The sequence below is a fragment of the Leopardus geoffroyi genome, chromosome B2 (genome assembly GCF_018350155.1).
Source record: "Leopardus geoffroyi isolate Oge1 chromosome B2, O.geoffroyi_Oge1_pat1.0, whole genome shotgun sequence".
NCBI classification, from domain to species: Eukaryota; Metazoa; Chordata; class Mammalia; order Carnivora; family Felidae; genus Leopardus; species Leopardus geoffroyi.
In genome coordinates this window covers 142,401,229-142,427,188 of record NC_059332.1, presented here as the reverse complement: position 1 = coordinate 142,427,188, position 25,960 = coordinate 142,401,229, and the positions used below count along the sequence as shown (strand labels likewise).

The window sequence follows — 25,960 nt, the reverse complement described above, 5'->3', positions numbered from 1 at the left end:
CTAGGGTCTGGATTTAATAGATCTTAATATTGCTATTAACTCTGCTGTAGTATCTTAATAATTCATTCACAAGTTACCCCACATTCAGTTTCTTATTCATTAAAATTCGTTTTTGACTTCCAATTTTATTCTTTTCCCCTCATTTAAAAGAAAAATACCACCTGTTAAAAACCTTTACAAAATGGATAATTAAGCTCCTTCCTATGCTGAGTACCATAGTTTAAAAGTGGGTATTATTTTTGTAATTCAAAGTAGAAGCCATCTTATTAAAACACACGATCAACCCCCCACCCCACCCGCACCCAAACCCTGAATACAACCAGTATTCTTATAGGGTGTATGAGCTGAAAGCCAGAAGATTCTTAGATACTGGCCTCATGGCTGACCTACTAGCCTTAGTACTAGGTTAGGTGAATTAGGACTCACGGCACCTCTTTCTCCAGAGATCATCACAAGCGACCATGATGAGAGCTCAGCTCTCTCTCTCTGGGGCTCTGGAGGCCTTGTGGCAATAAGGGCGGGATGGACGCAAAGAGGAGGAAGCTCCCGAGAGTCTACGGCCATGGACAGCCACGTGAGCACTTGTGCGGCGGTGACCGGGTCTGTGAAGCCTGCTGGGCCTTAGAGGTGGGAGAGTAGCCGCGGGGTGTTGACCCCACGGCCGACGCTTGCCTGCTTCTAGCCTGGGCTATGTGACAAGAGCTGCAAGGACTTGACTGCAAGACAACAAAGGTTCAGCAGGATGACGGTCCAGAAACCAAGGCCGCGTGGGGAGGGGGCCGGGGGAGGTACGAAGTCTTCGAGAACAGGGAAGTGCAGGCAGACGGCAGAGGCTGGCGGAGCACCTGCCCTCACCCTGCTCCTCGTCTGACCCAGCATCCTGCTTTCTCTTAAATATTAGGTCTGTAGCCACATACAGGTGGTCCCTGACTTAACAATATTTTGACTTTATGATGGTGTCAAAGTGGTATGCGTTCAACAGAAACTGTACTTGGAATTCCAAATTTGGATCTTGTCCTGGGCCGGGGACACATGGGAGGATCCTGTCTGTGATGCTGGGCAGCCGGCGACCACGGGGGTAAACAGCGGGCACATGACACGCATTCTGCACCCGTGCAGCCATTCTGTCACTTTGAGTCCGGTATGAGACGCTCAACCGTCTCGGTCCTATGTGAGACGTCTCTGCCCAACTGCAGGCTGATGCAAGCGTCCCGAGCCAAGGGGGCCAGGCTATAAGCTGTGAAGTTCGGGAGGGTAAGTGTATTGAATGTATTTTCAACTTAGGGTGTTTTCCACTTAGGATGGGCTTTTTGGGGTGTAACCCCGTTGTAAGTTGAAGAACTTTCTATAAACAAATCTTACCAAGTGGATAAACATTACAATGTAAAATCATGACATTAAAAACAACAAGCATTCTCTAAACACGAAGAAAAGATTCATTATTCACAGATTATAAACCCCAAATAACTAGAAACAGTTAAGGGGACACGTTTTTGTGAGAGTTCTTGAACTGGATTTGTTGGAGTCCGTTTTCCGTCATCTGATTAGGGCTGACCAGTGAGGGTCACCAGAGAGCCATGGGTATGACATTACTGCATGACGTGCATTTCTGTTTGAGGGGGCGGTTCCCCAATGTGGTAAAGGTCACAAAACGGGGCCTGCACTGCCACCTACAAACCCAGAAGTGGCCGCGAGGACGGCACTTACGTCCTGTGCACCGTTTCCAGTGCTCCTGGCCCACGGTCAGTAGCTCCTTCACACCATCATCCATGGCTTTGGTGAATTTCCCGACGGCATCACACTTCTGTTCTCTGTGGGGCGAAACACAAGACGGCATGTCCTTGACTTTGCCACCACATGGTCAGTGTGATGTGCAAGACGAGAAAAATCAACACGGTCAGGGAGACGTGCACCAAACATCACCACGGGTAGTGGTTTCCTGGCACTGTAGCAACACCCTTTACTCAGGCTTGAAGGGCACTTGGGCGGCTCAGTCGGGTAAGTGCCCAATTTCGGCTCAGGTCTCAGCTCGCTTTCGGCTCAGCTCATGATCTCGTGGCTTGTGGGACCGAGCTCTGCATCAGGCTCTGCACTGACAGCACAGAGCCTACTTGGGATTCTCTCTCTCTCTCTCTCTCTCTCTCTCTCTCTGACCCACCCCCACTTGTACGGTCTCTCTCTCTCAGAATAAACAAACTTAAAAAAAAAATGACCTAAAAATCTGCCATTTAAATTTTAGCTCTGCTTCTGTTCCCCCTCAATTCCCTGTGAATTTTAACTAAAATCATTCTAAAGGAAATGAAATCATGGTTTCGTGAATATCTTATTTGGTGGAGGTACCATCGGGTAGTTTATTCATTCATTCCAATAAGTACTTCAATGAATCGGAGACAGTGACCTGGATACACAACCATCTGAGTGATACCGAACAACTCAGTTCTTTGAGGATATAAAAAATGCCAACCTGAAAAAATCATCCCAACATAATGCTAAATGGAAAAAAAAAAAAAAAAAAAAAAGCTTATAAAACAGAATGCATAGTGTGAGGTCTTTTTTTGCTTAAACAATTTTTCTCTTAGATACATATGCACAGAGGAGATTTTGGAAGACCTAGGTCAACACATATTAACATTGACTTTTCTCTCTGGGCAGTTGTAACATTGTTTTTTTTTTTTTTTTTTCCTTGTCTACACATTTGGTAACACATAAGCAAGAATTTTATAATAAGAAAAAAAACTTCTTATAAAAAGCCCCAAGATTTCTAGTTAGTTTTTAAATAGAAAAGGAACTACTCCAGATTTTCGACCAAGCCTTCATAAAAAAAAAAAAAAAAAAAAAAAAAAAAATTACATAATTAGAAACAACAGATGAAAAAATAGCACAAAACTGCAGGTTAGAGATTTACTTCCTTTGAGGCAATGTTCAGAGATTTCTGCCTTGTTGAATATCATGTAGGCATGTGCTGGTTCTGTGCCACTTTGTTTTATCATGCTTTATTATTATTTTTTTTAATCAGACCTATTTTTTATTTTTATTCATTTTTAATACAATTTATTGTCAAATTGGCTTCCATACAACACCCAGTGCTCATCCCAACAGGTGCCCTCCTCAATGCCCACCACCTGCTTTCCCCTCTCCCGCCATCCACCCTCAGTTTGTTCTCTGTATTTAATAGTCTCTCATGGTTTGCCTCCCTCCCTCTCTGGAACTCTTTTTTTTCCCCTTCCCTTCTCCCATGGTCTTCTGTTAGGTTTCTCAAGATCTACATATGAATGAAAACATGGTATCTGTCTTTCTCTGACTTATTTCACTGAGCATAATACCCTCCAGTTCCATCCATGTTGCTGCAAATGTCAGGATTTCATTCTTTCTCATTGCCAAGTAGTATTCCATTGTATATATAAACCACATCTTCTTTATCCATTCATCAGTGGATGGACATTTAGGTTCTTTCCGTAATTTGGCTATTGTTGAAATTATCATGCTTTATTAGTTACCTAATAAATTAGTTACCACCACGTCCATTATGAAATCACGGACTTCAAGGTAAAAAGGAAGCAGACTTCAATCTGACGCTACAGCTAGAAAGACAACGCTTCCCTGCACAAGTGATGTGCTCCCCATCATCCAACCACAGCCTCCCCGGTCTGCCAGCACAGGAGGTGGACACAGGTTTGGGAGGAAGGAAAGGCTGATCTCTCTTACATTTCTAGTAAGTCCAAGTCAGGGGCCTCTGGTTCCATGGTGGAAAAGATCATAACTCCTACCAGCTCGTCTTTCTCAGCCTTCCTCTTCCCAGTTTTCCATTCCTGCAAATAAGAACATTATAATGTTACCATGGACAGCACAGTCTTTCAAAACTCCCTAATGCAATTGGTTCACTGACTATCTTTCTAATCGTCGACAGCAGCTCCCATGCCATCGCCCTCTCCACCGAGGGAGTGTGCACACCCCAGATGTAATCTCTGTACACGAAACACGTGCCAATGCGCAGAACGGTCCCTGTGAGCCCAAGTCCCTTCAGAGCGAGGGGACTCAATCCCTATCCTTTCCCAACGCACAGCAGTATAACAGTGAACACGAACACACCCTATATTCCTGACCAAGTACCTCAAAGTTTTAGGTTAAATGTTTTCTTAAAAAAGGTGAAAGCTTTTCTAAAATGTAAGATAGGAACCAATATTATGAGCTATTTTTTAAAAAAAAAATTTTTTTTGTAAGATAGATCTATAAAGATCTATCTACACACACACACACACACACACAGAAAAGCGCCTAAAGCCATAATATACAGTGCGACCAATTCTCACAAAGTGTAAGATAATAGCTGTGTAACCTACCCCAAGGCCAAGAGAAATAAGCTGGCATTCCAGAAGGCCCCTCGTGTCCCTTCCCAGTCCTGACCCCTGCCCTCCCCCACAAAGGTAACCACTATCCTCTTTTATAGTTACCAGTTCCTCACTTTTCTTTCAAGTTATACCCTCTAGACACAAGTCCCTCATGGGTAGGTTGGCTGGGTTTCCGAGCTGGTGAAGACCACCCTACCATGTATTCTTTGTGTCTGGCTTTTTTGGCTCAACCTGTGCTTAGGAGCCACAGCCACATTGTTGGTGGAGCCACAGGCCATTGGTTCCATTCTTGCCTGAACACTCCCCAGTTTGTTCACTCTACTACGGGTAGCCACCCGAGGCCCTGCGGGCAGGAGGGCAGTGGTTGAGCAAGATGTTATGTACATGTGCCCCGATGCGGGCAGAAAATGTTCGCCCTAGTAGGTAACGCTGGGTGACTTTCCAAACTGGTCTCACCCATTTGCACACCCACCAGCAGGTGTGACTGAGCTCACTAAGACGCTAGGTTTAGTTCAGCCATTTCTGGCTAGTGGGTAGTACTATTCTCGGTACTTCTGATTTGCATTTCCGTGATGACTAATGAGATTAAGTACTTTCCCATACATTCGTTGATGACTGAGATACTGTCTTTTGTGAAGTACGTTTACCAAGTCAACCCTACAACTGGGCTGATTATCTTTCTTACGGATTTGTATGTGTTTTCCTATATTCTAAAAGGCAGCCCTTTAGTTGGTTCTAAATGTTCGTAACTTTAGCTTGTTAAAGGCTTCTTTTGATACACAGCTGTTCTTAATTTTAATGCAGTCTAATTTATCAACCTCTTCCTGTGTGATTAGTCATTTTTGTGTCATATTTCAGAAATCCATCCCTCCACTAGGGGTATGAAGATATTCCCCTATGTTACCTTCTAGAAGCTTTATGTGTTGCCTTTCACATTAGACTTGCAAACCACCTGGAAATGATTTTTTTAAAAACTTTATACAATGGAAACTTCCAAATACATATAAAAGTACACAGAAAAGTCTAATAGTTCCCCTCTCAGACTCAGCTGCAAAACAAATATCAACATTTGCCAATCTTGTTTTTTCTATTCTCCTACATTCTGCATTTTTTTCCTTGATTTTACCGGAAGTCCCAGATATGGTATCATTTCACCTATAAATACCTTTTTTTTTTTTTTAAATGTTTATTTATTTTTGAGAGACAGACACACACACAGAAGCAGAAGCAGACTCCGGGCTCTGAGCTGTCAACACAGAGCCTGATGCAGGGCTTGAATCCATGAACTTTGAGATCGTGACCTGAGCGGCAGTTGGATGCTTAACCAACTGAGCCACCCAGGTGCCCCTCACCTATAAATACCTTATATAGAGAAGGCTATTATATGACTTTAAACAGAAGACCACATTTTCAAAATACATAATCACAACACCAATGTCAACCCTAACAAAATCAATAGTAGACTGTTGTGCAGTAGGGACCAAATTTCATTTTTCCCCAATGAAGCCACCCAAGTGACCCAGAACCATTCACTGGAAAGACTGTCCTATATCCCCACTGGACTTTGTACCATCTCTGCCTTACATCTGTCCCTTCTATTCTGTTCCACTGATCTATTTGTCTGGCCTTATGCCAACACCATGCTTTAAAAGTTAGTTTAGTTTCATAACAGGTCTTAATATCCAATAAAGCCCTCTTCCTACTTCATTCTTTTTCAAGAGTACCTTGGCTAGGATATTCTTAGTGCTCTGATTTTCCACCTGTGGCATCTTTTCTGTTCCCCAATTCCATGGAACACTTAGCTAGGTTCTCTTTTATTTCTCTCAAAAATGTTTCAGAGCTTTTTTTTTTTTTTTTTAAGGTTTACTTATTTATTTTTTGAGAGAGAGAGAGCCAGAGAGAGAGTGAGCAAGCTGGGAAGGGGCAGAGAGAGAGGAGAGAGAAATCCCAAGCTGTCAGCACTGAGCCCGATGTTGGTCTCAATCTCACTAACTGTGAGATCATGACTTAAGCCAAACCAGGAGTCAGATGCTTAACCGACTGAGTCATCCGGACACTCCTTATAGCTTTATTTTTAAGTTTATTCATTTTGAGAGAGAGAGAGAGAGAGAGAGAGAGAAAGAGAGAGTGCATGCAAGCAGGGGCAGGCAGAGAGAGAGGGCGAGACAGAATCCCAAGCAGGCTCTGCACTGTCAGCACAAGCTCGACATGGGGCTCAATCTCACAGTGAGATCATGACCTGAGCTGAAATCAAGAGTTGGATGTTTAACCAACTGAGCCACCCAGGAGCCACCACATCAAAACTTCTTATGTAGAGTTTTTTGTACATTTTCTTGTGTTTATTCCTAGATATATTTTTGATGCTACTGTGATAGTTTTTTTTTTAGATTTTCATTTTGTGTTTATTGCTGGTATGCAAATATGTGCTGTCTTGCATCCAGCTATCTTACTAACCACTTATTTCTAATAATTTCTCCTCGGGTCTTTGGGATTACCTACGTCCATCCATCTACCTGAGCTATTTCTGGCCAAAGAACCACAGCTTTCAGTGAGTATCTAGTTTTACACCCTCATTTAGCAGGTGACGGAACTGTGACCCAAAGAGATCAAAGGCCGAGGCCAAGATCGCAGAGGGAGCCTGCAGCAGAGCCCAGACTAGAGCTCAGGTGTCCTGACTCCCAGGTTCTTTCTTCCTCCTATTATATCAAATCCTAAAGCCCCAGTGTCCAGATTTCTTTTTTGTTGTTTTTTAATAATAATATTCTGTATTGAACACAACCTTTAGAAGTGCTTTCTAAATCAAATCTTTGGAAAATCAGGACTTCTGTTTGAGCCTCGTGGGTACCAGCAAGGCAAGAAAGTTGGGAAGGGATTCCATGCAGTTTTCGTGTCTCCAAAGTAACAGAACTGATGGACAGAACTCCCTCAAAGAACCTAGTTTCACCACTGTATGATTTCACGGCACACTGTGACTGACATCACATCTCACCAGACAAACCGGACTTGTCCAAAGCAGGTGCAAGTCTAGACCGACAATCTTGACCAAAAATTGCTGAAGCACCTCAGTGTTTTCTAGTTCCTGGCCTGGTTACATGCCACACACTCAAATAAGCCCGCCAATTCTGGAAATAAGCAGTAACTGAAAATAAGGCCCAAATAATTGTACAATATTAAGTGTATGCGTAGGTCTGTAAACATACACAGAGCCTGATTATTTACACTTATTATAAATGTGTTCATGTTAACAAGGGAAAAGTACTACAAAGCAGTTTAGCAAGTAAATCTCTGCCTGAAAGTTCCAACAAAGTATATAATATTCCAGTATTTAATTTAATAAAACACGAAAATAATTTCATGACTTTTTTTTTCTAGGACTGTAATATATTTCCTATCTCCTATAAAAACTTATGCTTTTATTCTTTACATTGCTTTCTAAGATATGTCATCTTTGTTGTAAGAGAAATATGGAGAACATATGAAAACATCTTTCAGAATAAAAAGGTACAATTTAGAGCAAAAGTTTATGGAGAGAGAGAACCATCTCCAAAGCAGACAATAATGAGATGTTAAACAGCCAATGGTTTCTTGACCTTCAACAAAGAATACATGGCCATTGGCAGAATGACTATCTACGGGACAAAGAGAGACCAGCATTTAGTCTGGACTTGCGACTACCGTTCTGGAAAAACGCCTTGGCTTGGAGAAGGCTGGTCCAATGCTGAATCTACTTTTTGTTCCATAACGTTATTACACTGCAAGGTCAAAATGTGATCTTAAGAAATCATTCACTCTGTTTCCCTCACTTCACACTGATAATATCCTGCATAGTTTGGGGCCTATCCTATTTTTAAAAGCATCCAGGAAAAATTTTCATTCCTCATCCTATCATATCCTTCACCTCCTGCCCACTCTGGGCCAATCCATTCCCAGCTGATGGAAAACCATCCTGGCAAGCGGTTCTTCCACATTATCATGACTAATTTCCCATGCTTAGGATTTAGGTTTCTGTCCCCTCATTGTCTTTGGAGGAAATGAGAAATAGCAAGTCAACATAATTTTAACTTTCAGACATAAAATTGGTATGAATGTGACAATTCTGAATATGATCGATGACTGTCATAACAAAAGGTCCTACCTTTTCATCTCGGAAATTTAGAAACTGCTGGAAAACCTCACTTTCTGAGATGACTGGGTGACGACACATCCTGGTCACCCATGCCTGAAGTCTCTCCATGCGCATCTTGATAAATTCTTCTTCAAAGCGACCTGCAAGGTGGACAAGAGTGAAATACACCCCTGCCTAAAGCGGATTACCGTCAGCACAAATGAAAGCCGTTTGTATCTACTGGGTCTTTGGTAGAAAGTTATTTAGTACAAGGTAAAACCATAGTGATCTTTCACTAAACTAAAAACACCAACCTAAAAACAAGCTGTAACACAGCGGATGCTCAAAGAGCTACAGGAAAGAGATACAACAGGCTTTTTAGTTTTTAAGGATGAGATTCTGATTTAACAGATTAACAAATTTTGTAGCTGTGACAAGAAAAATCACAGCTACAAAGTACTATTTTCTTCAAGGATCCCTGAGTATTCGACAAATTTAGAAGCAAATCTTATCTAAGTATGAAAAACTTCCTCTTTCTGATAAACTAAGACTATGCCAGTCCTGAGTGGCCATATGAAGTCTGTAGGCAGAAAGGCGTGAAAGAATGGAATTTAATAAGTAATCATTACAAAGTGTGTAAAATTTTTATTATCTATAAAAATGTGTCCAAATGCAATATAACCTCAAATTTAGTATTTATGAAAAGTAGCTCAAGACCGTAGCTCTTTATTTCATTGTTTTTTAACGTACTTAAACCAAAAATAGAAAAAGCAATTTTTCCACGAATGCAGTAAAGCTACTATCCCAGAACTTATGACCATTCTAAAACATAGCCAAATGAGTGATATTTCTGTTCTAAAAACAGAAAATCAGCTTAACAAGCCTGACATACCAAACATCAAGTGAACACTGAAAATGTTTTAAGCCTACCAAACAAAATCTCTGTTCGTTAAAAGGCTCCTGGAGATGAAAATACCAGCTACAGTTGAGTGAGGCAATCAGCTATTCCCATCCCCCCAAAACAATTATAAAGCTGGACAGAACCCAGAACCAAAAATAAGTGTTCTGGAAATCAACCAAAGGCAAACAGCCATGTGAGAAGTGTTTATACTTGCAAAACTGCTGAACTTTATGGAAATCTGTGACGTTCTGTCTGGTGTGGGCTGCTCTCATCTCCCCTGTGGCCCCTGTACCTCCCCACCCTCTCCCTGGTTGACATGGAGGTTCTGACAGTGTAGAGCAGACTGTGAATGTGAAGGCTGGCCACTGCAGGTTCCCTGGCGAGGAAAAAGGCTCACTTGACCTGGAGCAGGGGGACGTGCTCATCCTCAGTGGTGGTGGCAGTGACAATCCAGAGGCTGGGGAACAGAGAGGGTCAATGACCCCACTAGCCAAGGTTGCGTGGTCCAGCCAAGCATTTTCCAGACTGAGGCTGTGTGCAGAAACAGTGGAGACCAGATGGAATCCGAGTCAGCTACACATTCCTGGCCAATTCTGAGGCTGCACACACTTGTAAAGGAGACACAAAAGGTCCGCAAAAAAGTAAAAGCCAGGGTGGCTAACTTGAAAATTACCTGATCTTTGAATGCACTCCCCTACCCAAAGATCCATCAGCAGAGGACAGAAGCCATACTGGCTTGAGGCAGGCTTACTGCTAATCTACACAGACACAAGGGTGAGCCCCAGGGAGCCAAACTTAAAAGAAAAAATAAAAATAACTGAACTTTAGAAGAGAGACAATTCAGAGACTTGGCCTAAGCAAATTACTTCCCAAACAATCAAATAAACATAAAGTAGAAACAACAACCTTCAGAGATGAAAAATCAGAATTGAGAATTGCTAAAATATATTCTCTAAAATTTTCAGTTTTTGACAAAAAATTAAGAGATATGCAGAGAAAAAGCAAGGTATAACCCATACCGACAAAAAAGTAGTCAACAGAAACCATCTCTAAGTGTCCCTGGATGTTGAATTTAGCAGACAAAGCAGCTTCCACAAATACATTCAAAGAGCTAAAGTCATGTTTAAAAATGCAGAGAAACAGGACACGGAATCAAACAATAAAAATTCTCTAGAAAAAGAACTTACAAATAAATAGAATGAAATGTTTAAAGCTGAAAATACAGTAACTGAAATTAAAAATTCACTGTAGAGGCTCAAATGCAGATTCAAGATGGCGGAAGAAGGAATCAGTGAATCTGAAGATAGTGGTTTATATACACAATGGAATACTACTTGGCAATGAGAAAGAATGAAATATGGCCTTTTGTAGCAATGTGGATGGAACTGGAGAGTGTTACGCTAAGTGAAATATGTCATACAGAGAAAGACAGACACCATATGTCTTCACTCTTATGTGGATCCTGAGAAACTTAACAGAAGACCATGGGGGAGGGGAAGGAAAAAAAAAAAAGAGAGGGAGGGAGCCAAACCATAAGAGACTCTTAAAAACTGAAAATAAACTGAGGGTTGATGGGGGGTGGGAGGGAGGGGGGTGTGGGTGATGGGCACTGAGGAGGGCACGTGTTGGATGAGCCCTGGGTATTGTATGGAAACCAATTTGACAGTAAATTTCATATTTAAAAAAAAAAACATTTATAAGAAGTAAAAAAAAAAAAAAGTTATCTAATCTGAAGAACAGAGAGAAAAAAATGGATGAACCATGCTTCAGAAAACAAAACACGTGAACATACTTGCAGTGGGAGTCCACAAAGGAGAAGAAGAAAAAAAAATATGTGAAGAAATAAAAGGGAAAGTTTCCCAAATTTGACGGAAAATTTTAATCTGCATTTCCAAGAAGCTCAACAAACCTGGATAGGATAAATATGAGGATGAATCCACACCAAGATACAGCAGAATCAAACTGTCGAAAGACAGAAACAAACCCTGACAGCAGCAAGTGAAAAATGACTCATTTTGTATAATGGAATGTGCTCGTGTGTGCGTGTGTGTGTGTGTGTGTGTGTGTGTGTGTGTAATCAAAAGAACTGACTGATTTGTCATCTGACACAAAGGAGGTCAGAAGCAACGGAAAGACATATTCATCATACTGAAGGAAAACAGTCAGCTGTGAATTCTATAACCAGCACACTTATCCTTCAAAAATAAAGGCAAAATGAAGACATTCTCAGATGAACAAAGATGAGAGAATTAACTGATAGCAGAGCTGTATTAAAGAAATACTAGAAGAAGCCCTTCAGGTTAAAAAAAAATACTATGTCAGGCTAAAAGGAAATTACCTAAATTCACAGGGAGAAATGAAGAGCACCAGGAATATGTGGGCTAACATAAAATATGTATTCTTTTCTAATTTCTTCTCTTCTTTAGAAGACATACGATTGTAGAAAGCGATAATTATCATACAATATTGCTGGATTTATGATATATATGATGACAGTAGCATAAAAAGAGGGAATCAGAGCTATAATGGAGAAGAGTTTCTATCAATTTTATTAGAATTGAGTATTAATCTGAAGTACATTGTAACATTACAAAAAAGATGTACACAGGGGCACCTGGGTGGCTCAGTCAGTTGAGCGCCCGACTTCGGCTCAGGTTATGATCTCATGGTTCATGGGTACAAGCTCCGTGTTGGGCTGTGTGCTGACAGCTCAGAGCCTGGAGCCTGCTTAGGATTCTGGGTCTCCCTCTCTTTCTGCCCCTCCCCCACTCGCACTCTGTCTCTTTCTCTCAAAACTAAACATTAAAAAAAAGTTAAAAAAAAAAAAAAGATGCACGTAGTATCCTCCGAGGTAACCACTAAGAAAATAATTTTTAAAATTTAGTGGAAAAGTGAGAGAAATTAAAACAGCATATTGGAAAATATTTAACGCAAAAGAAAGGCACTAAAGGAGGAACAAACAAGACACATGGAAGATAAATATCAATATGGCAAACGTAAATCTAACTGGGTCAATAATTATTCAATATAAACGGTCTAAAAACTCTAATCAAAACGCAGAGGTTGCGAGACTTGATAAAAAAGCAAGCTCCAACGATGCTGTCAACAAGAGATACAGATTCAAAGACACTAACAGATTCAAAGTAAAAGATGAGAAAAGATACGCCATGCAAACAGTAACTGTAAGAGAACTGGGGTGACTATGTTAACATCAGACAAAACAGATTTTTTTTTTTTTTTTAATTTTTTTTTTCAACGTTTATTTATTTTTGGGACAGAGAGAGAGAGCATGAACGGGGGAGGGGAAGAGAGAGAGGGAGACACAGAATCGGAAACAGGCTCCAGGCTCTGAGCCATCAGCCCAGAGCCTGACGCGGGGCTCGAACTCACGGACCACGAGATCGTGACCTGGCTGAAGTCGGACGCTTAACCGACTGCGCCACCCAGGCGCCCCAGACAAAACAGATTTTAACACAGGAAATCTTACTAGAGACAAAAAAGCTCATTAGGAAGATATAACAATTACGAACTGTATATATACCAAAGTCCCAGCATGATTTTTTACAAATATCTACAAATAGACTCTTAAATTATTTGGAAAGGCAAAAGAAAAATAGCCTGAAATTATTTTGAAAAAGAACCAAGTTGGAGGATTTATAGTACCTGATTTAAAGATTTCCTATAGACCTACATGAATCAAGACATTGTGGTATTGGCAAAAGGATGGACACAAAACAGAAGAGAATACAGTCCAGAAACAAAACCAAATTGAGGCACGTGGGTGGCTCAGTCAGTTAAGCGTTTGACTTCGGCTCAGGTCATGATCTCCCAGTTCGTGAGTTCGAGCCCCGCGTGGGGCTCTGTGCTGACAGCTCAGAGCCTGGAGCCTGCTTCGGATTTTGTGTCTTCCCCTCTCTCTCTCTGCCCCACCCCGGCTCATGCTCTGTCTCTGTCTCTCTCTCAAAAGTAAATAAACATTAAAAAAAAAACCCACCAAATATTGTTCAATTGATTTTTGACAAAATGCAAAGGAAATCAACAGAGAAAGAATAGTCTTTCCAACAGGTAGTGCCAGAACCACTGGATATCCAGATGTATAACATAAACTTCTACTTTATTACACCTCACATCTTACACAAACACTAACTCAAAATGCACCTGAAACTACACAACTTTCTGAAGAAAACAGCGTGAACTTGGATTAGGCATACAGGTTTTCACCATGATACCTAAAGCACAATCCATAAAAGAGACAACTGGTACTCTGAACTTCATTAAAATTAAAAGCTTTTTGTTATGCAAAAAACACTGTTAAGAGAAAGATAAGCCACACCCGGGACAAATTATTTGCAGATTATATTATTTCCAGAATGTAAAGAACTCTCAGAATTCAGTAATGAAAAAAACAACCTAATAAGGAATGGACAAAAGATTCAAACAGACGTTTCACCAAAGAAAATATATGGAAGGGAAATGAACACATGAAAAGATGCTCAACAGTAGTTATAAGGGAAATGCAAATTAAAACCATGATGAAGTACCACTACATACCTAATAGATCGTTAAAATAAAGAAAAACTGACGTTACCAAAAGTGCAAGCAAGGATGTGGGGCTCCCGACACCCTCATCCACTGCTGGTGGGGATTCTGAAACGGTACAGCCACTTTCGAAAACAGTTTGGCAATTTCTTTCTTTCTTTCTTTTTTTTAATGCTTATTTCTTTATTTTTGAGGGGGGAGGGGCAGAGAGAGAGAATCCCAAGCAGGCTCCGTGCTCAGTGCAGAGCCCAATGCAAGGCTCGATCTCACAACTGCGAGATGGTGACCTGAGCCGAAATCAAGAGTCGAACGCCTAACCTACTGAGCCGCCCACATACCCCAGATTGGCAATTTCTTAAACATGAAACATATGCCTGCCAAATGCCCCTGTCATTCCACTCTCAGGTATTCACCCAAGAGAAATGACAACTTACGCTTATACAAAAACTTGTATGTAAATGTTTTCAGCAGCTTTATTTATTATAAATGCCCCAAACTGAAAACCCAAATACCTTTCACGAGTGAATGGAGAAACAAACTATGGAAGTAGCAATAAAAAGAAACTGATGCACACATCTTGCGTGTATCTCAAATGCACAACGCCAAGAGAAAGAAGCCATAATTGAAAGAGTACACACTGTATGCAATCAATTTTTTTGAGCCCCCCCCCCCCAGTTTCATTGATCTGTTCCACTGTTCTTTTAGTTTCTATTTCATTTATTTCTGCTCTGCATTACTTCCTTTTTTCTACTGGTTTTAGACTTCGTTTGTTCTTCTTTTTCTAACTCCTTTAGGAGTAAGGTTAGGTCGTATGAGATTTTTCTTGTTTTCTCAGGTCTATATGCTTCCATTTATAATGACATTCTGGAAAAGGCAAAACTATAAAGACAAAGAACACACCAGTGTTGCCATGGGTTAGAACTGGGGAGAGGGGATGAAGATAAAGGGGAAAGCCCAAGGGAATTTGGGGAGGTGGGGGGACTTTCTGTACCTTGAACGTAGTGGTGGTTATAAGACCATAGTGGTTGTCAAAACTTTTTTTTTTTTAATACTTTTTGGTTTTAAGTTTATTTATTTTGAAAGAGAGAAAGAGAGAGAGCAGGGGAGGGGCAGAGAGAGAGAGAATCCCAAGCAAGCTCCACATGGACAGCACAGAACCTGATGTGAGGCTCAAACTCATGAACCGTGAGATCATGACCTGAGCCAAAACCAAGAGTAGGATGCTTAACCGACTAGTCACTCAGGTGTCCCAAAACTCCTAAAACTATACACCAAAAGGAGTTAATTTACTGTATGTACGTTTAAAAATAAACTTAAAAACTACAGGCTGCCCTTTCCTTTAGAAATGACAAGTACAAATAAGCACAACTTTCTTTAGAGAGAAGAGCATTCCGGATCCATACCGCAAAAACTCACTACCTCAGAAAGTGTCACCCAAACAGCACGATGGATCAGGACACTTCCTATATATTAAAATACTTCAAATTTTTCAAATGTCAGTAGAGATTAAATGCTATAGAAGCTAATAAGACTATGAAGAAACAAAGTCTCATCCCTTGGAAAGAAGATGACTCACCTCCTGGGCAGAAGAGACCCAGTGAGTCCGCATGAAGCTGGGCTATATTGAATTCTCCACGTGAGAAAGTGAATTATACCAAGAGTTTAAAACCTACTCCTTGCCTGAAATTAATTAACGAATTAATTAATGCTTACTCCTCCTGAAAAATTTTCTGACGTCGCTGGTTTATTTTCAAACTCTGACTTCAGGTATTATTTTGTGCTTGTTAGGATTTTCTTACCAGGTTCCAGAAAACTGGAACGAAGGTCGGGGGGAGGGGGATTTCCGATTCTCCATTTTCAATGAACCTGACTTAGGCTTTCACCAAGTATGTGAGTATACCAGTTTGGCATCCAGGAATAAAACCAGATTTGTTCAATATTATTTCACAGAGAACAAAATCTCTCAACAAACTAAAACTGTTAGCTGTAAGTTCCTGATGGATGGATTATCAAGGGCACAGAAATATCATGAGATCATCCACTTGGCATTCCTTTCTCTTCCCTCCAGGATGTAAGTGAGAGGGGGGTTTATATAATAATGATCTTGTGGGTATCACAGGCAGGAGGCAAACGAGAGAGGGGACAGATAAAGTGGCTTCTGTGCTTTTCAGTTTCCTCGGCACATGTCCCAGTCAGAGAATCAAAGCTCAACTTTCTTCAGACTGAACGGCTGTTGCTTTCTTGCTTTCTATGACATCCCTCTGGCTTCGGGCCTGAGCTTTAAAAAAACCAAACCTTAGTTTGGGGGCGGAACTGTGTGGCTCTCTGATGCTTTAAAACAGCACCGAGTTATCGGATTCAGAGAAAACAACGTATTAAAACCTAAAAGATGTGAGAAATCCCCACAGCCTCGAAACAGCTCCTTAGACACCATGAAACCCATATTGTGCCAATCAAGTTGATAAAGGAGAATGCTAAAATTCAGGAAAACAGACTGAAATTTGAAAACAAGGAGAAAGGCAGAACTGAAGTTTTCAAGGAAATGGATTTAAATTTGAAAAAGGAAAGCTGTGATTTCAAACAATAAGGGTGACAAAAAGGAGGAAGAGTGAGTATCTGGATCGGGCACAGAACCCGGGGCACCTCCGCGGGGTGGGGGGGGTGGGGGGAGGAAGCGCCAATCTGCGCCAATCTGGCCGCCCTGACGTGGCCTTCACTCAGCAACCACCCCCCCACCCCCACCCCAGCTCCAGGAGGGCCCGCTCAGGAGCCACCCAGATGAGGGCCAGGACGGGTCTGTCACCTACTTGGCAATGCAGCCCCACTCACCCCTCTGCTACCATTTGAAATTTTTGAAAAGTTTTCCAAAAAAAAAAAAAAAAAAAGAAAGTCACAATCAAAACAACTTCTTTAAAAACAAAACCTTCCATCTCCTCCAACAGTTTCAGAGAAACCTAAGTACACAACAAAATACAGCACCAAGTTTTAAGGAGATGGTAACCGTCTTACCCGAGGTAACGAATTCTGGCTAACGACTAGCTGATACACATCCTGTGACGTCAACAGAACAAACTCTGGAATCAGATTCAAGCGCCTGTTTCAGCGGCATCGAATGCCTCGGCCGTGAGAAAGCACGGAGCGGCACACGGGGACACGTGACACCTGGCAGGCAGGTGGCTTCACCCCAACGCCGCAAGTGCCTGGTGCTGGCTCGGCCATCTGGCTCCCGGAGTCCCCATCCCTCTCCCAGCTCTCCACCTCCGCTCTGGCTGAGTGAGGACTAAACCCTCTCCGGTCTTCCCTGACCTCCAGGAAAGAAGTCCTCCTGCCCAGATTCCACACTTCCTCTCCCCGAGTTCAGGTTAGCCGTTCGGGGTCTCTGACGTGGAGCCTCTGTGGCACTGACCTTTTAGGCCCTACTCTCATCTTGGATCCTTCCCTTTCTATTCTTACTAGTTTCATTTAGTTGCAAGTTTTGGGGCCGCATTTTAAAACTCTAATCTCTAGTGACGTTCAGCCTCTTTACACACTTTTATTCCAAGACAAACATACGGAGTTCTGAGTACTACTATTCCAGGGTCTATACTGGGCTGCAGATTAAAAAAACAAAAAAACCAAAAACCAGTGACAGTTCTCAAAGCAGAGAGAAACAAATACTCTCTAAGTGCATTTTTACAAGGGGCTTTCAGAGCACTGTGAATTACTGACCGTTTGATCATCTGACCATATTGATATCGATCTTGACCATATTGATCAGTTGAGGCAGGGGGTGTAGGAGAAACAAACAGGAAAAATAGGACACTTCAAATAATTAAGGCAGAGAGTGGTGATCAACAGTAAACAAAAACATTTAAACATTATCTGTCACCAAAGTAACAGAGTAAACAACTTTGCAACTTCTTACGTTAATCCTTAGAAGGTCTGTGGCTTCTACAACATCTGATATTTACATACTTCTAATGAAAATAACACAGCTGAACTGCATGACAGGTTTACGTCATTTGGATTATACATTGTTATTTCCATTTCAGGTTGTTTGGAGCATTCCTATTTTCTCAGGTGTCACTTTTCACATTGAAAAAAGTCACGTATTTCTTTTACAGGAAATCATGTAGCAATAAAGACACAATGACCGCTACAACTTAAGATGTGTATGCAAGAACTCAAACAGTTTTAGGCAATATTCTCATTAGGTGTTTAGGTAACTTCCAAATATGTGTCCAGTATACATGGATGTACAACACTTAGCTACTGTTTCCAAACACATATGTTGTTCTTCTAGAAGATGGAAAATGTCATTACTGATTTCCATTAGGACAGATGCTCTATCCGCAGTCTTGTTACTTGTCATCCTGAGTTGAAGGTCACATGCACTCACCTGTGACTTGTTTATCCGGGAGAGAGGGGATTGGAATGGCTGACCCAAACTTAACCAGGAGACGCTCATATAACCAGTCAAAGTGCTTATACCTGTGGTTTACAGATCGATTAGTGTTCTATAATGCAAGGGAGAGAGAAGAAAATGTTACCAATGCCAACTACAGAAAATGAAGAAAAAAGCAAAGTGTAGCTAGGAACGCAGGCACGGTTCTGTTTTTGATAACTCAGATACTCACAGTAGGTGTTAGCTGATATTCAATGTAGCTCTTCAGACCATACATTTTGGAGCCTTTCCTGGGATCTGCTACCACACAGTCAAACGTAGAGGTAGGATAAACCCACATCGGGCCATAATCTCCAACCTACACGATGTTCCAGGGAGAGGTGATTTTGTTACGTGCAAAAATAGTCAATATGCTGGATAGAAGTCATTAAAGGATTCTTTTTAGGACTAGAGGACTAGAGGTCCTTTGGAGGGTCACTCTTGCTCTTCTCTGAGCAGTTATGTAAACGCTCCCTGTTCCTGATAAGATTATGTATTAAAGAACACACTTGCCAGGACAAACCCTTCTGCTCCCCATGTGGGCATCTCAGGCCACGGAGGAGAGATGTCTGCCTCCCTCTCCTGGGGGAGGGCAGGATGGAACACAGTTTTCCTCTCTCCTGTTCAGTGGTCCTAGTCGTATGTGTTGACGGGCTAGTTTGAAAACATTTCCGATCTGTCACAGACTGATGGTTTTGTGAAATACAAAATTACACACCTGGATGTCTCAACAACATCAAACTGCCATCAAATCCTTTCAAGGCTCACTCTCCTGTTCTGCATGTTCAGTCCTAATTCTTTCTAAAGGTGGAAGGAGGAAGAAGTGGGGTAGTGTATCAAAGTTCAGAGGTTATGAGGTCAGGAGGGTGACCAGGGCCCAAACAATCTTACTGGAGGACTAAACGGAAGACCTTGACAAGGAGCTACCATGACCCCTTGAGAGGGAGCTCAGATCCAGAAAACTCTCTGAAAGCTGTGGAGCAGGAGCCTCTGGGGAGCGTCTCTCAGTGACTGAGACCGAGAGAGGTAACTCCGATCAACGAGGGCCCAATATCCAGAGGCTTTTAATTTTCTTAGTGGGTAGAGTTGCTGTGCCTCAAAAGCAAAGAACCACATCTCTGCTCTCTCTCGGTTTTCTGAAGACTTGAAGGCATTTTTCCTCGGCTTCCCTTTTCATGCCAGGAGCCTGCCTGGGCAGGCCCGCCTACAGGGTTCAGGGGCCGTTTCTACCTACAACCTATGGGTCCCTCAGTTCCGTTCCAACCCTTCTGGGCCTGTGATAAAGTCCCTTTTGAGGATCTGAGGGGCAGGGCCGTGGGCTCCAGTCCTGTGTAGTTTTAAATTTAACGAAAAGAACAAAATTATGTTCAGAAGTTACATAAAAAAATCTGAAGAAAAAATTTAAAAATTAAAATAATCTCTATAACCACTCAGAAGGTAATTATCCCAAATTTGCTTTGTGGGAAAGGGATAAAAGGGGCTCTTGGTTGCAGCCCTTCTTTCTCGAGTTTCTAGGATTTCAAGCTTTTCAAAGATGTAGGAACACAATAAAAATAAATCCAATGATCAGTTTTGCAGTTCTATCAAGTTTCCCAGGACCCAGAGATTATAGAATGAGACCAGGTGTTTCCACCTCCTATTGTTGGGCCTACGGTGATCACAGCCAAGGCCCCCACTCCCACCTCCATCCCTGTCCTACAGTTACTAGGTTAAGTCCATAGGATCAAAAGACAGCCAGAGTTCTCTTTTCCAGAAGTTAGATAATGCTTAGACAGAAAATCTATCAGCAGTCAACATTTGGGTGAAACCAGAGAGCCCGTGTCACGTTATGTAATAATCAAGTTATTCTTTGAGAGAGATTCTTACTGGTGTCACCAACTCCCAGTTTTTATTTGCTAGCTCCTTATTGTGACCTGACAGCTGGTTTATTGGAAGAAAAAGCTAACTGTTACCAATGCAGTGGAAAGAACATCTTATTTTGATAATATGCTTGTACTTTGCCAGGGCAGAGACCTAAATATCTGGGTTAGGATTTGTTAACTAAATATATAGGGCTGGTAGAAAGACAGTATATAAAAGATACTTCAAGACACTTTAGAGAAAAAAAATTATTGAACAAAAATATGCTATAGGTGCTGCTGGTTCAATTACTAATAGTCTTAAAAGTAAAAATAAAATATACCTAAACAACATAATGACAGGCATTAATGTATGCTAAATATTTTTAGTATTCTTACAATACTAATACATATTGTCAGTTACCTGGAGCATTAGATGTGTTAAAAATAGCTTCCAAAAGACTAATAACCCTCTAGGCTTTCAAGCATTATAAAAGAGCTTAATTAGAAACAAAGGAAGCAAACAAAAGTGAATGAACTTACAATGATAGGAATTTTCTCTTTGGGTTTTGCTAGTTGCTTGGCCAACAAATACTGTTCCATACCAGGTTTTGCAAATCCGGGAAATCTGATCATGAAGATAAATGCTCGTGAGTCTTACGTGTTTCCTGAGAGGAACTCTCCAACTCTTGTCCACATTTACTTAATACAACAGTTTTAACCTTGTTCTGTCTTTCAGATGTACCAGGACTAGGAAACTGTGGTAAATGAAACCTAATGTAATCAGATTGTTCAATGGCCAATTAGTCATTTAATTAAGCTTTATCTGGTCAGAGAACAGTTTGACTCCAGAAGGTGTGATATTTATGGGTACTCTATTTGCTTAACTGGATCTGAAACACTCTATCACCCCACAAAGAGTGAAGGGCAGCCTAGAAAAACGTCCCCCAGGGCACAGGAGGAGAAAGTACCGAGAACAGCCATCTGAGTTGAACACATGGGCCAGTGGCCACATGCCAGCATTTTTATATCCAAATTAAAGCTGCCTTTTGACATATTCCCTCAAGGAAGCCACAATTGTCCCAAAGAAGCTGTTGCTGTCCTTAAGTACTTGTGCCATTTCCTTTTGGATTATCTTCAGACCTGGTTTAGGGGACACAAAAGAAAACCAGTCTCCTTAGTAAAGAGACTCCACACACATTCTAAAATTGGAGAAACACTGGAATAAACATATAGCCATCCAGAGTGCTACTTTTTTTTTAAAGATTTGTTTTTATTTTTAAGAGGTTTCTTTTTTTTTTTTTTAATGTTTATTTTTGAAAGGGGATGAGGAGGGGCAGAGAGACGGAGACAGCAGCGAGCCCGATGTGGGGCTCCAACTCACCAACTGTGAGATAGACATGGCCTGAGCTCAAGTTGGACACTTAACTGACTGAGCCACCCAGGCACCCCCCCACCCCTCCCCCGCCCGCCAAAGTGCTAAAGAGGGCAAGATTAATTTGGGTTTCAGAAATGTTTTTCATAAGCAGGAAAAAAAGACCCTCAGAAAGCAAAATACCTATAATAGGAAAAGAAGTATTATTTCTATAAAAAACCAACTACATTACTTCTATTTCACTCAAATACCAAATTAAAGGCCAACATGCTGGTCTCAGGGGCCTGTCTTTTCCTTCATCTTCAAAGGACCTACCTCTATCCTCTTTTCCCTAAGACATCCTTTAAACATAGCTCATACATGAGAGAACAAAGAGGGATCTAGGAGCTGGATGGCCTTGGGTTCGAATTCCAACTCCAACAATTAAAAGCTATGTGACCTTTAGAGCTCCCGTCTCCTTGTGTGAAGAATGAGACCAATATGAGCCTTTTAAGATGATAAGGGAATTAAATGTAAGAGTTATATAAAGAGCCTCACATATATACTCATAATTAAAGTTATTTCTAACTATGCCATCATCTCTTTGAAAGTATTCCCTACAGCCTCTGGTACAGCCAGCTCTCTCTGTGCTTCTTCAACATTCTGAGCATACTTCTGCTATACAATTTATCACGCTTAATTGCCATCATCCATTTATACATTACAGCCGACCGGAAGCACTTGGAGAAGGTATTTGTATTTCCAGGACCCAGAGGAGTTGTGGGAAAAATACACTAAATACTTCATGAATTAATGGACTCATCTGGAACAGTTTTATTTAAAAAAATTTTTTTTAATGTTTATTTGTTTTTGATAGAGCACGAGTAGGGGAGGGGCAGAGAGAAAGAGAGACACAGAATCAGAAGTCAGCTCCAGGTTCCGAACTGTCAGCACAGAGCCTGACACAGAGCTCGAACTCATGGACCACAAGATCATGACCTGAGCTGAAGTTGGATGCTCAAACGACTGAGTCACCCAGGTGCCCCTGGAACGGTTTTATTAAAACAACCTATGCTTCCGCTAGAAAATACTGATGGAAAAATTGAGGAAGTCACAGAGTAGCAATTCCTTGACTAGACTGTAAGCTTCTGTAAGCAGAGTCTCATTTCACACTTCCTTTGGTATTCTTAGGGATCACAGCAACACTCTAGGGCCGACTCACTTAATGCTTACCGAACAGCAGTGCCATTTACTAATTCTCTGAGTGTTATCAAGATAGATTCTTATAATGCCCAAGTACACTTAAATTTCTATTCTCCTTCTCTAGTGTAAGGTTCATGTTCCAGGACTGGAATACAGCTGTCATATAAAATGAATTAACTCCTGAAAAATGCTAATACTTTAAAAAGTTTTACAACTGTTATAAGTGAGCCCTTCGTACATGAGTCAAGTTAAATAAAAAAAACACACAGGATCTTAAACAGCTCTCAGCACCAGAGACAGAGAGAGAGAGAGAGAGAGAGGGAGGCCTCAGAGGTTCAGGTGCAAATAAGGACTCCTCTGATTTGGTTTCAACCTGAACTGAAATTTTAGAGCAGAGAGCATTTTAAATTAAAGCCAGCCCCTTCACTTCAGAAATGAGGAAACGGAGGTTCAAACAGGTCACCCGTCTTCCCCAAGATCACCTGGAAGAGGGGAGCCAGGGCAAACAGAAACGGGGACCCAGGCATGAGACAGAACCTCACTGACTAGCCAGGCACACTCGGCCACACATTTGTTGTAGAGTTTGTGCTTCTTCACTGTCCAAGGGGGGCTTACATGGCAGCAAAACGGGTTTAAATGCACTTGTATTTAGGTTTAAAGAACAGACTAATTCATGTCACTGCGGACCTCCTATTCCACCAAAGGAAACAGCACATAGTCAATATGAATGACTAAGTTTATTATGTGTGCAATGGAGCCTGAAAATACATACTGGAAGAAACTGGAGAGAGAAGTAGGAAGAATGGCTAGAAGACAGCTCATTTAATCATCTGATGCTACTTAGATATACTAAGGGGAACGTGCACAACTCATATGCAGATCTAGACCTAGATCTTGACATCTAGAAATACAGCAAACATTATGTTTACAACTTTTTCCAGATACGGATTAACATTCCTTCCTAGCAGCTTTGAATCACGGACTTGGAGCATTGAGAAAAAGTGGTCGTAATTTTAGAAAAACTGTATTAAACACACTACTATAAGAAGAGTATTTGAAGATCCTTCTGGAAGTCAGAAATTCTGTCTCCTTCGAGCTACACTGTGAACTACAGACTTATCCAGAACTCTCCCCCAGGAAATCCCAGGGCGCTATGGCCGTATTCCCCCCCTTCCCAGATGCTTTCCTGTTAGGCACTGTGTCTACAAGCACTGTTCCAACACTTTTTTTTCTTCTTAAATCTAAGAGAAGTCTACGTGAAAACAAAGTCCTGAAACGTATTAGGCAAGTAGTTGAGAGACTGAGGGACCGGCTAGGATCCTGATTAGATCACTTGGCACCTGTGTGAGCTTGGACAGTTACTTAACCTCTCTGGGCGTCAGTTTTTCCCACAGAAAAACAGAGATTACATGTACCACAGAGGGAGATGGGGGTCACACAGTGCGTACAAACCACGCTGCACAATGCCCGGCACACAGTAAGTGATCAACAAATGGTAAAACATTTAAAAGAGAGTTACTATTATTAATATGATTATATTTAGCTTTCCTGTGACATCAGCAATAAGAATGTGTCACAGAGCTGACAAAGATAAAAGTGGTATTTGGCAGATGGTTAAATACAACAACTACTTCACTTTACAGTGAATAAACTTATTTACTTTACATATATATATTTATAATATATATATGAATATAATATATACACATATAATGTATATATTTAAAGTGAATAAAATTTTTTTTTCTTTAAAGAAGCTAAAGCTGAGATCCAAATCACCACCCCACACTTCACCCCCTTTCAGATCGCTGAAAAGAGGAAAGCCTCCTTGGATCTCCTGTCTGTTTCCGCATGGCGTTCAAGGTGCCAACGCCCTTCACACCTACTTGTTAAGTGGCAGCTTCATAGAGGAGGAACCAGCCCGGCTGTTGCCTCGCTGAGCAGCCCCTGCCTCTGCTGACTCTGAATCCTTGAAGTAGGGGGTGGCCGCCTTGGGGTCGTCCCAGTCTTCGTCCCAGTCATCGTCATCACCCGCGGTTGCTAGGGGTGGGCACAGAAGATCCCCAGGGAAGAAAAACAAAATACAAACGCAATGACTTAATTTTCTGAGAGTAACTAGGGACCGGACCTACGTTAACCAGTTAAAGAACAGGAGACAAGGGCGTAGCACAGGATTATAATGCAGACTGGAGCAAAGGCTCTAGTTGGGTTTAAAGCTCCAATTGTGGATTCTGCCTTTTAGTGCAAAGGACAAGTTAGAAACGAGGCTGTCCCTCCAAGTAACTTCAGACAGATGCAGACTGAGAGCGGCTCCGAGGTGTGTACCCAGGGCAAGGCCCACACACAGATAAATCTTGCCTTGTAAACTTGCAAATAAGCACCGAATACCTTCTCAGTCATGAATACCGGGGAGTGTGGGGGAGGGGGGCCGGGGGGGGGGAAATGACAGATCTTTGAAAAGAAGTTAGTATGAACGATAACACTGGGAAAGGGAGAGAGGAGCAGGGTGGGAGTGGAGGGGGAAGGGATGGAGAAGAAACAACACAAGAGGGAAGTGGCAGTACCAGGAGCCTCATATCCTAACAGTGACCTCTGTCAGGCCTTCCCTTCCTTCCTGGTCCTAGTCTGGGCTTCTGTCTCCCACCCTGAGGGCCTCAGGTATCCTGGGATCTCTGCCCTAGCGGTGCCAATGGGAGAAGCCAAGAGGCAGATGCCAAAACGAAAAAGAAAGGCACTGAATGCACCGGGAGGATCTGGGCCGAGTACAGAGCCAGGAGTTAGCTGTTGGGTCGCAGCCCGAGCCCGTGTCTCCTGCACCTGCCACCAGCCCAGCCCCGGCTGCCAGCAGGAGCCTGCCCGCCACCCCGGTGCTTCCTGAGCGTGGGTTCCCTGCCACTAGCACATTCGTACTCCATGTGACGTGCTCAGACAGGGGCCGTAAAATAACGAGGGGCAGATCTCTTTTTATTTAATTTCAGAAAGACATAAATACCCTTTTTCTTAATTCCTGAATTGTTTCCCCTTCTATAAATTCCTCTTTTGCCTCTGTATGTCCATTAAGGCCTGGGAGTCAAATGAGTAGTTAAGGAAAAAGAAAACAGGCAAGTCAGAGGTTATAAACCAGCAGGTGACAAATTATACTCACTCTGTATATGCAGTTGTTCTGGCCCAAAGTTTTAAAGCAAATGTGTATCAGTTGCTAAGATTCTGGAGTGGGAAGATGCCATTAAAAAACTGAGATTTCCTGT

General features: G+C 41.8%; 1 protein-coding gene across 3 annotated transcripts in view; it reads right to left on the bottom strand.

The window, feature by feature from the left end:
- SNX9 (sorting nexin 9) overlaps positions 1-25,960 on the bottom strand; it is a 125,966-nt gene that overhangs the window by 15,317 nt on the left and 84,689 nt on the right. For all 3 annotated transcript variants that reach the window (XM_045500152.1, XM_045500150.1, XM_045500151.1), the window contains 7 exons: positions 24,599-24,752; positions 20,699-20,783; positions 18,511-18,636; positions 18,273-18,390; positions 8,485-8,615; positions 3,706-3,809; positions 1,708-1,811 (listed from right to left, as the gene is read on the bottom strand). In XM_045500152.1, coding sequence (XP_045356108.1) covers positions 1,708-1,811; positions 3,706-3,809; positions 8,485-8,615; positions 18,273-18,390; positions 18,511-18,636; positions 20,699-20,783; positions 24,599-24,752 — 822 coding nt within the window. The remainder of the gene's footprint in view (positions 1-1,707; positions 1,812-3,705; positions 3,810-8,484; positions 8,616-18,272; positions 18,391-18,510; positions 18,637-20,698; positions 20,784-24,598; positions 24,753-25,960) is intronic.